This window comes from Doryrhamphus excisus, chromosome 3 (assembly GCF_030265055.1).
Source record: "Doryrhamphus excisus isolate RoL2022-K1 chromosome 3, RoL_Dexc_1.0, whole genome shotgun sequence".
NCBI lineage: Eukaryota > Metazoa > Chordata > Actinopteri > Syngnathiformes > Syngnathidae > Doryrhamphus > Doryrhamphus excisus.
Window position 1 is genome coordinate 6,601,643 of NC_080468.1, and position 12,116 is coordinate 6,613,758.

At 40.3% G+C, this 12,116-nt stretch overlaps 1 protein-coding gene across 1 annotated transcript in view; it reads right to left on the reverse strand.

The window, feature by feature from the left end:
- LOC131125469 (solute carrier family 22 member 23-like) overlaps positions 1-12,116 on the reverse strand; it is a 37,756-nt gene that overhangs the window by 4,880 nt on the left and 20,760 nt on the right. The window contains exons 4-9 of the mRNA XM_058067055.1: positions 8,694-8,862; positions 7,256-7,383; positions 4,502-4,604; positions 3,191-3,426; positions 2,816-2,848; positions 1,875-1,998 (exon numbers count right to left, since the gene is read on the reverse strand). Coding sequence (XP_057923038.1) covers positions 1,875-1,998; positions 2,816-2,848; positions 3,191-3,426; positions 4,502-4,604; positions 7,256-7,383; positions 8,694-8,862 — 793 coding nt within the window. The remainder of the gene's footprint in view (positions 1-1,874; positions 1,999-2,815; positions 2,849-3,190; positions 3,427-4,501; positions 4,605-7,255; positions 7,384-8,693; positions 8,863-12,116) is intronic.

Here is a 12,116-nt window from a genome sequence, read left to right on the forward strand (position 1 = left end):
GGGACCTATTATGATTTTCCACCCTTTGTATTGAGTTGTGGTCTCCTATAGAGCAGCTATAACGCGCACAGAAAACTTTAGATCTTCCAGAATCTGCACCTATTCCAGCTGTATTTCATTTGATTTGTGCTTCCTGCCAAAATGGTCTGTTTTAATTTATTCCACCCACGGCCCCCTCCGAGCATTCCTGTTTCCTATGAACGATATAAGGAAGCGCGCCCCTCTATGACATCACAAAGGAATGGTTTTAGCACACCTTTTCAAACTGAGCGCTTTGAGTCATCCCAAATTTTCAGGGCTCACTTTCAAATGCACAAACCTCATTATCTGAAACCTTGGCATTGTTTAACATGAGATTATAACTACATTAATAGGTCAGAAAAGTACAATAGGTCCCCTTCAAATAAATTAAATAAAATCTGTGAACAGCTGATGGAAATAGCAATCATTGGGTGAAACCATTAACCAAATTGACAGGAAATGTTGCTAGTATCATTTTTACACTCAATTGTATAAATTCTAAACTGTATAAACCACATTAACAATAAATAAAGGTGACTGTGGCATACATTTAATTCTTGGGCTTTTTAAAAATGTATTTATCAATATGATGCCGTAAAATCAAAAGTAAAAATTGAACTGATTTGAACTTTTTTATGCATGTAATATTAACAGAACATTGTTTTCTAAAAAAAAAAAAAAACAAGTTTAATTTACAATCATATTTATTCAAGTTTTGCAATATGATGAAAAAAAAGTTGTAGCCTAACATTAACTTTTTTGTTTTGTACTCATGACATGAAAGTGGTATTTTTGGGGGGGAAATATAGCAAAAAAAAAGAGAAACTGACAAAAATTATACAATATTTCATGAATAAAGTCTCATTTTGGGGGAGAAATTAATCAGAATATTTTGAAATTTTTTTTACAATGTTGAAAGACCAAAGTGGTGAAAATGTAATTTATGAAATTGAAGTTTGTTTTTTTTATTTAATCTTCTGAGAATATAGCATGAGAAGAAAAAGATTAAATCTTGTTATTTCACATTGTATTTAACAAAATTCCTGTTACATTTTTAAAAAAGACACCAATTTATATATGTGTAGAAAAGTCAATGTTTCAATAATACTCAAAATTTAATAGATCGTTTAAATATTACAGGAACACGGTCATAATTCAACATATTTTTCCTCATTAAATGCAGCCAAACTGTCTCTTGCCCCCATACTGTGTTCATCTTCACATAGTCCACTGGACTTGTGTACAGTCCTTCGCCACATTGTAGTTTTAAAATATAAATGTAACGCATTCAGAAGATGCGTTAACGCGTGATATGCAGTGTTCTACACTGGTCACTAGGTGTCAGTAGGTGCGCCAAACAAGACTTGATTGCCGGACAACAACAACAGGTTTTTATTGCAGATTTGAATCATATCACAACAATCCATCCATTTTCTATGGAGGGTATGCTGGAGCCTAACCCAGCTGTCCTCGGGTGGGAGGCGGGGTATAGACAAACAACCATTCACACTCACATTCATACCTATGGACAATTTGGAGTCGCCAATTAACCTAGCATGTTTTTGGAATGTGCGAGGAAACCGGACTACCCGAACCCAGGCCTTCCCGATCCCATGACAGTGTGGACTTACATGCTAACCACTCTCACAACAAGCACAATAATCATAATAATAACAACGGCTATTGGGGCTGTAATCCACCTAAAACTCAACTCTGAATACAGTTGGGTCTGGAACCAATTGACAACAATAAACAAGGGATTATGGTATACTCTTTGAGTACGGTATATACTGTACATAACCAGTACAACAGTCAAAGCGTGTTTAAAATGAGCAGGTGGATGAGGAACTCACCTGATGACGGTGGGTGTGATCTCAGCACAGAAGAAAATGCTCAGGTTGCTGACAGCATGGGAGGAGAACATCCCGATGATGGAGAAGGCAATAGAGAAGTTTTTATTCAGGGTGCCTGAGCTATCTGCACACAGAGCAGGAGACATACAATGATAGTAGGGCTGCAACTAACCATTATTTTCTTAATAAATGGATCTGAAGCTTATTGGTTGGATTCATCGAGGCTCAAGACAAAATCATTCATTCATTCATTCATTTTCTACCGCTTTTCCTCACAAGGGTTGCGGGGGTGCTGGAGCCTATCCCAGCTGTCTTCAGGCCAGCCAATCACACCATACCTATGGACAATTTGGAGTCGCCAATTAACCTAGCATGTTTTTGGAAAGTGGGAGGTAACCGGAGTACCCGGAGAAAACCCACGCATGCACGGGGAGAACATGCAAACTCCACACAGAGATGGCCGAGGGTGGAATTGAACCCTGGTCTCCTAGCTGTGAGGTCTGCGCGCTAACCACTCGACTGCCGTGACGGGCAAAATCAATACAAACCAAAATACAAACCTTTAGTGGTTTGTACAGGAACATAACGAATAACCACCAAAACATAACAACCAAAAACACAAATATAATAGATCTGTTTTCATGAATGACTCAGGGAATTGAAAAATATTCACATTTGTAAGCCTAAACTCAGAGAATATTTAAATTTTTAAACCAAAAAAATACAGTAATCGAATACCAAAATAGTTCTCCATGAATAGGGTAATCAATTAATGATAGCGTCACTGATTAATTGTTGTAATAGTAATGATTTCCATTGTTGTTTAATGTGACATGCAGAGGTAGCGCCTCTTGAAAATGACACTATGACCCATATTCACATTCAGGTACCATGTCCAGTCAGCCTTTGCTCAGACCAAAATGGGAAAGAAAGGTTCTTACCTATATTAAGATGGTTGCTATACTTTCCCAGCACTGGAAGAGAAAATAAAAGACAGTTTGTGACATGTGAGAGAATATGTAGAGATGTTACACTGCCATGAATCAAATGCAAAATCAAACATGATCAAGCTTGTTGTGTTAACACGGATTAAACATTAATTCAGGCTCATTTGTAACTGAATAAACTGACTCATGTCGCCTTTTGATCAGCCGGAACTCTCGTTTTTGCTACACATTGACCACAACAACCATTACGAACGGTCGACATGAGCAAAGTGACACACTTCAACGGGCAAGTTCATCTATCCACCGGCCACTTCATTAGGTACAAGTGTCTGGTCAAACATTGCGACTACGTGTCAAGCGATTACTCACAGTTCAGCAGGCCCAGCTGAAGTAATGATGCCAACGCAGTGATGATCATGAACAAGAGGAGGCCACCTCGCCGGCCCATCAGGCCCACCGCTGGGCACAGTGCCAGGCAGGAAGCCACTGCGATCCCTGCCATGGTGTAATAGTCTGCGTAGAAGTTATGGAACATGGTGGTTTCCTGGGCCTCTGGGTCCATCATGCTGCGGGCAAAGCAATGGTGGATCCCATAACCTGTTAGCCTGCACAGAATATGGACATACGCAAAACATGTGAGTGCATCATTTGGTAACTGTAGTAGCAGTACCATAAGAACATCTTGTGACACTCAGGAACACCAGATTTTTTTTTTATATAAAAACATAAACATACTAGAAACATATCCAAATTAGGGCTGCACAGTGGATGAGTGGTCTAACCCATCTCAGAGTCCACAAACTTGTTTGAATCTAGACTGTGACAATGAGCGCAGGTCACAAAAATGAAATACATACAATAGGTATTAGAAATACAACGAGGGTGGTACATGATGTTAAAAAAAACAACTTAGTATTGTGTTACACCACAGCAGAACTTCAAAATCCGAATGGCCCCTGAACTTCACGACTGGAAATATGTTATGTTACACGTCTCTGTCCTAGCCGGTCAGTACAATAGGGCAAATTTGATAAGTTGTAATTGTTTTCTGTTTGGATGCCATATCAAAAAATAGACAGACAATTTGTACACTTGACAATGTTACATAATACACTGCTGTTCAAGTTACCACAAGTTGTATGATGGCGTCGGTGTGACCCCCAAAACAGATTATTTCTACTTGCATGATTTCCTATGGGACAGTTTGTTTTAAAACATGAAGAAATTGAAGGTTGTCAACACACACACACACACACACACACACACATAAGTGGACCAACAAGCACACTCCGTTCTACAATAGAAGGCCAAGGCGACTCTCCCCTCCCCCCCTCTCTCTGTTGTGTGTGTCTAAAGTTTCATCAGGACCGCTCATGTAAAATTTACAGCGACTTCAGGAGTCAGGGACACGATACGCTGTTGTGAGCGTCTGTATGTGCTAAAAGACGAGGTCGGTGCCAGAAAGCAGGGGAGAGAAAGATGTGGATATAAATGGCAGGGAGGCACACTTATTGAAAGGCCGAATGGCTGGGATAAAAAGCAGCGAGGAGAATGGATCAATACGTATTCAATTTACAGGTTAACGGTAGCATTAGACCTATTTCACATACTCCTGCAGACGCTCCTCTGGACACACTAGCCCAAATTGTGTAGAAAGAAGAAAAGAAAAAAAAACCTTACGAGTTGACGCAGAGTACGACAATATTCTTCCATAGGTTCCTCGTTCTGGCCATTTTAACGATGCACGTCTTTTTTGGTTTGCGTTGAAGAGCTCTCTGCAGTTCTGGAAAAAAGACAATCATTTCACATGTGAAGTGTTAGGTCTGTAAAATGCCAGACAGAAAGATTTCAAGTGAATAGAAGATGTTACAGGACGAAAATCGTAACTTTTACGTTGTCATTGACTGTTTTGTGTGAAGACTCGATACCAGAATGATAATCCAGAAAACAACTACAAACTCGAAAATGAACTCTATTCCTCAAATGCATATCCAAGACTGACAGCAAAGTGGAAGTCTGGACTGTGGAGTTTAATAATGCAACATCCAGATCTGAGGCACAACAACAGGGTAAGCTAACATCTAATTTCTAGCTGTGCAACTTCAACATGTTGACATATTTGTCATTGTTTTAATGATGGAATCCCAGGCAGAGTAGGTACTAGAAATAGGACCTGGAAATGGAAAAGCATCATTAGCAAGTTGAGTTGTTCAGTTAAAATGTGTCAACTCACTACCCTGAAGATTTCCATTTTTTAAGGAAGTAAACATGTTGCACCCTCTTGATTGGGAGTGTGAAACACCCCAGTACAGACTGTAGCCTTTATGTATGTATATAGAGTATGTATATATGCTCCTGCTGAGGCAGGTGTGACACTGCAGAGGAAAGTAACACCATTGAGCAGCCATGTACGGAGAAATGGCACCTATGGGATGTTTGGGTGTCAGTCTGCCTGGTTGCCAGTGAAACACGCCTCTGCCTCATGCCTCTCTGTTTCCACGTCAACTCAGGCATGTGACAACATTCCACGTACGTACATGCCTCAGGCAGAGTGGGCGGGGGTTATCGCTGGCTGGATTGCTCAGCTTTTCCAACGATCCTCTACAGCTACACTGCAAATCTAAGAGTGAGAGGCCGATGCCCATTGGAGCGGCATTGACTTTACTGTTCGATTGATGCATCGGACTCAGAGCTTTTAAAAATGGCTTCAATAAAATGCAGTGTTCCGATAGGAGATGAGGATATACGTGTGGAACAGGAGTGGCTGCCTGAAGCGGAGACATTGGGAAGAATGAGCTTAATCTTCTCTAAAGGACATTCTGATACCATAGAAGTTGTTATTATTGTACCATTTGACAACATTGGATGGCGCAGTATTTTATTCCACACTCTGCACTTTGCTGCAGCTGACCGCAGCCTCCACTAAAGTGAAAGGTCTAACTAAAGGCCGACATCTCTGCTGCATCTATCTCAAACAATTAGGAATTGGACCAAAATCATCATGAAAAATATGCTACAAGAAACTTGACTCGTACTGCACAAAGATTAATTGCACATTTGGCTTTTTCTTTGGCTTTTAAGCAGCACTAATCCATTCATGTCGTCAGGGAAGTAATCGGCATACCTTACAAGCGCGCAGTTCAGAAACCATTATGTTTTTGGCACTACATTGCGGTTTGAACTTCATTCCCTCACTTTGAGTTTTTTTAAATATTAACTAATAAATGATTGCGGTTTCATGGTTGACTCTGACCTATTAATTGTCAACGGATACTGAAAGACAAGTCATTTGTAGTATTATGGTCACTACTCTGCGTCAGTATTGTTACACTGATGAGGCATTATCTGCATTAAGTCAGCCATGGAAGAGGCTGACAGGGCAAAAGAGGCAAAAGAGTTCTACTCCCATTCCGTGTGGCAGTGGTACATTTTTGGCCTCTTACTTTGTCTTCCCCACTCAATTTCAAACCTATTCTTAAGTTTAGAAGAAATAAATTGGAGGCTAACTAGTTAGCTTGGTCGATTTTGGTTGATATTGTTAAAGCGACCGCCATGTCACGTCAGAGATTCCATAGCCTGTGCACACAAGCAGTGAGCAATGTGGTATAAACAAAGCTAGCAGTATTACTGCGTGTGCAGTATTGCCATCTATGTCCATCTATGGTGGATCAAGACTGACTGTCATGTATATCAATTAAGTGACAATGAATAATATGATGATGATCTTTTTTAATGCCATGCAATGCCATTAACCCTCATTACGTTTAAGATACAACGTTCCCAATGTTAACGGTGAGTTATTATGTTTAATTATTGCTTATCAGGTCTACTATATTAGCTAATACAAGCGTAAAGGTGACTATAGATGTGTTTTTTCATGTTTACAGGGCTGTAATAATATTAAAAAACTGTTTTAAGAAGCTCATAAAAATGTTCTTCTCACAAAAATATTGAATTTATTAATATTGAATCCTACTTCGCGCAAATTTGTTAACTAGGGATGACTGCAGGTGACTGCTGATCCGCATACCATTAGAGCCCTATGAAAAACCTAGATCTACAACAATATTTCATGCAAATTGATTTTGTATAATCCTGCTGACTGACAGATGGAAACAAGCATAGTCAGACTTGGAGCTAAACAGGCTGCAAACATTGACAGCTGATCTGGGTCAAGAGTTCGAACCTAAATCTATCTGCTGGCTGCACACCTCTCTCCATCTGTATGTCCGCCCACCGCAGCTATGATAAAATTAATGAAGAGCTTAGTATGTGTTAATTTTTTGCTGCTCGTCACACTCACTTGCTACCGCTAGAGCGGCCTGTTGTCATAGCAACCAGACAGGAACCCGATTTAATGGTGTCAACCCTTCCTTTTTGCAGGAGATGCCAACTCACTTTGAATGAAATTCTCCATTTTTTTTTTCATTTTACCTGGGAGGATGTTGTCGGTATCATGCTCCATGTTGACGCCATTTTTCTTGGCAATGTGTCCCATGATCCACTTGGAGCGGCAGTACTGCTGAGTGGCCAACAGCCAACGCAGTGACTCAGGGAAGATCCTGACAAGTAGACGGAAGCAGGAAAGTCCTCTTCATTAGTCATGACAAATGAGTCCAAATGAAATGAAAGCTCATTTTAAGGTTGGCTCGGGTCACTCAATGAGCGTTAGGGATGTTAAACCTCATTTCTTTAGCTCCCCAATGCCATGCATGGCTACAAATAAAATGCATGTAGAACATTTATAGTGTATGTGATTTTTTTCTTTTAGATCTGTTACTGAAAAACAGTAGTAATAGTTACCTGTCCTGATTCTGTCATTCCAAAAGTCGACAAAAAGAAGCTATCTGGCTTGCCGACTATTTAACATAAATGCTCTAATAATAGCCACAGTGTTTATTTACCTAATCCACAAAAAGGTTGAGGCATTAATTGGAAGCGGGCGACAAGTAGGGAATATTTTCCTATTCTCAATTATTTTATTTCCCGAATTTGAAAATCTATTAGACAGAATATTTAAACTTATCCAATATTAAATTATGCAAATCCAATTAATCCATTCCAGACACATACAATTCAAAGGATTAATTACAGTTTTACATTCAGGTGTAAATCAAGCGTGTAACACATGAGTCAGGCAAATGACATTTTAAAGCACATGTAGAGGTAGATAAAGCAGATGGATGCTGACCACTATGTTATTTTGAAGGCAGTTACTGCCATCTTGTAGAGTTCTTTAAAAAACTTGAGGAGGTTGTTTACAGCCACAGCTGTTAATGTCAATATTTTTTTGGCACAGCCCTCATTAGAGTCGCTATGGTTGTTTACTTATTAACAATGCCCCGGTGACTGTATGTTAATTAAATCTAGGTGAGCATTTACAGTAGATAGGTAGCTAACTGCAAGATAGCGAGAAGTCATCCCAACACAGTGAAAATCCCCAATCAATCGTCTGATTGATCATCATATTTATCCATTACTGTAGTGGTATTTCATCAGATTAGCTCTTTTAAGTGTGTTGTCTGTATTGTTCAGGTATGTCTTGGAGGAATGCCGAGGTCTACCATATACTGTCGAAGATGAAAATACATCAAATGAAATTTCCTATATGTGCGCGGTACAAAAGACAGCGTGAACACACATGTATTTATCACTAGAGGTCCTGAGAGAAAAGAGGTCGTTAGAACTTAGTTAACAGGGTGTTACATTGAATTAATCACTGGAAAATTGCCTTTTGTCCACTTTTATAACTGATTAAACCATTTACAACCACACCCAGTCAAAGTTCTGTTCAAGGTTTCCTCCTTAGAAGAAGTTATTCCTTATTAGTCTTAGCATATGCTACTCAAAACATAAAAAAACTGCTTCCTACCAGATGTAGGACAGCATAAGCAGCAGTGGACAAATGATGACAGCCTGGAGCACCTGCCAGTCACGACACAGGTACGCCACACCTGGCATCAGCAGCTGGCCACCCAGCATCACGAAACTGGCCACCATCGTCATGGAGAAGCGCCAGCCCGGAAGGCACAGCTCAATCCCTGGTGGAGGAAGAAAAAAAAAAAAAGATGACTCATTGTTCCAAAACAAACCAATGACATCTTTGAACATGTGGGGCTAACAGGCTGTAACATGAAGTGTGAAGGTGGACATCATTCCCAGTACAACGCCTTTATATTGAAGAAAGACCTTCTACACCATGTCATCACATGTCATACTGAGTTGTTATTTGGACTATAAATAGACTGCATCTGCATTTGTGCAAAACTAGTTTTGACATGAGCACAGTTGGTTGACTCATTCAAAAAGCATCAGTTTATTGCAAATATCAGTAATCACAACATTATTGTTACCGCAGCGATTCTTTGCATATGTATTGTGATGTGATAAGTGATGTCAGGGGTTCAGAGTTGAGTTTTAGCTTGGAGTGGATTACGGCTGCAAAAGTATTATTATGATGAACCTGCAATTATATCTTCCTGATGCTGATCCTTGTGTTTCATCAAACATTACCCACACCTAGTGACCAGTGTACAATACTACATAGCATCCCATTTTTGAAGGTAACTTCTGAATGCCTCATGTTTGTATTTTAGTTCATTTAGCTATCGTTATACTTGAAAATTCTTAACTTGTGCAAAAAAAAAGCAATATATTGGCATAAATGTGCACATTTTAACAAATAGGATGTGTTCAACTGCAAAACAGCATGGTTTATAAATATATTCTAGAATATTCTTTCATTACAACCTCTGCAGATTTGTCCACATGTTGTCACACAGCTAAAAATCACAAAGACAAACATGTAAGCTTACCCTGCAGTAAATATTACTAAACTATAGAATTTAATTTATCCATGAATGCATTTTCTAATTTATCAATAATTAAGCAAGTCAACACGAGTGTGTGCATTATGTGTTTATTTGAATGATCTTATACAAAATTACATCTATGGTATAGCTGCTGTTGTTGTTACAGAGCGAGACAGTGGGCTGCTGTAAGAGTGATTTCACAAAAAAGAAAAAAAAAGAGCTTCCTTGTGCTCATTTGTCCAGTATTAGAATGGCACTGATTCATTCCATCATTAGCATTCACACCACACAGGCTGCCAGCCACCACAGACAGTGGAGTCCTTTAGTGGCTTCACATCAAACATGACAGTAAGAGTGCTCTCCTCACATCATTCATCCAGCCATTATTTTTACACAGTACATTTTCTGCTGCACGGGAATGTCAACCACCTCCAAAATGGGCCTTTTAAGGTGACAAGGGCCAGCATAATAGGGTGGATGTCGGGTCTGGTGGTTGTGCTTTACTCCAGCAGGAAGAAAAAAGGACAGGAATTCCAATTAGGATGTGCCCCTTTGGCAGGCATGAATTATGCTCTGTGTTCGTGGACACCGTCACAGCTGGAGTGACATCGCCAATGAGTCAAAGGCAGGCCGATGAGTGCAAGACCCGCTGAGACTGAACCGACTCAACCCCTTGCCGGGAGACGGTTCACTGCTCACAGACTGCCTGGGATGAGAATTCCTTAGCTTTGCATAAGGCATCATTTCCGATAAACGGACTAGTGAGACGATGCTGACAAAGTGCTCATACATGCAAGAATACAGACGTCACGTTGATATACGTATAACTGTAATATGAAGGGTTAAAAAGAAGGGCTGAGTAAAAAAAGTAGGCTTGAGCTGCTTACACATCACGTTGACCCTAATCTTTTCTCAACTCACTGGATCAGCATTCCCACAATGCTGAGCTTGAGCTAGTGGCCAACTGACATAAATCTACCAATACAATATCTTGCACCAGTCTAGCCGCAACCATCTCTGGGATAACAAACCAATCAATAATAAAACTAAAAGTGCAATCAGACAATCTGCCAAGTTAAGTTGCATTAAAGAAATAGAAGAAAATTCCTGGCTCTTGCTCTTAATTTAATTGGTTCCTTCTTGGCCAAGTATAAAAAAGATGTCAGGCTAGCTTTTGCAACACAAAAAACAGGACAATACAGAGAATCCTTGAAACAACTTGGAATGCTGGAAAACCCTCAAATTTGGCTGAATTAGAACACTTCTTCAAAAATGAGTAGACAAACTCATTGCAAGTTATGACAAACGCTTGATTGCAGTTGTTTCTGCTGAGGGTGGAACAATCAGTCATTGGCTTTAGGGGGCAATCACTTTTTCACACCTCTGTTTTACACACTCATCAAAAATACAAGAATGTACATTTTGCACCGTAGGATCATAAGGAAGTTCTAAGTCGATCTTCAAAATGCAAAAAAGGAAAAACAACAGGAGTGAGACAAAAAACATTTGAATATGCAATGTATTGCTGTTCATCAGCCGATTAAACGTTTAAGACCATCAGTCAAAAAAGTCTGATACCACAACCAAAAATAGAAATGAAATGTTCAAAAACAGGCTGCACGGTGGTTTCGTGCACGCCACACAGCTATGAGACCTGGGTTCAATTACCCCTCTGGCAGGAGTTTGTGGGGTATGCATGTTCTCCCCGTGTATGCATGGGTTTCCTCCCACATTCCAAAAACATGCTAGATTAATTGGCGAGGCTAGGTCTATATGTGCCCTGTGATTGGCTGGCGACCAGTCCGGGGTGGACTCTGCCTCTCGCCCAAAGACAGCTGGAATAGGCTCCAGCACCCCTGCGACCCTCGTGAAGATAAGCGGTATAGAAAGCGGCTTGCTCACAATGCCTTAGGCCACTACAGCTGGTGTGTTGTTTTTTTTAAGTTTAAAGTAAAAGTTAACGCTAGGTGAACACTCACTTCCATGTTGAAATCAATACACCTTGGACGAACGTTCCAGTAATATTTAAAAGGACCAAAATACAGTAAGCATTACATGTTATTATGAATGTGCCAGTTGCTACATGGTTACCGCATAATGATAAAACCTTGCTGGAGGTAGGAGGAACACAGCCATCACCCTGACCAGACTCTCCAGTCTCTGTCATTCTCCTTCCTGGTAACAATCATCACCCAGGACCTCAAGTGGGAGCTGAATGTCAGCTCCATCATCAAAAAAGCCCAGCAGAGGATTTACTTCCTGCAGGAGCTGAAAGGGTTTCAGCCTGCCAACGAAGATGATGGCGCAGTTTTACAACTCCATTGACTCCATCCTCACCTCCTCCATCACCATCTGGTTCACTGCAGCTACTGCCAAAAAAAGGGTCGACTGCGGTGCATAATCCGCTCCGCAGGTGATAGGCCATAATCTGCCTTCCATCCAGAGCCTGTACACCTCTTGGACTCTTTACAACCATATGAATA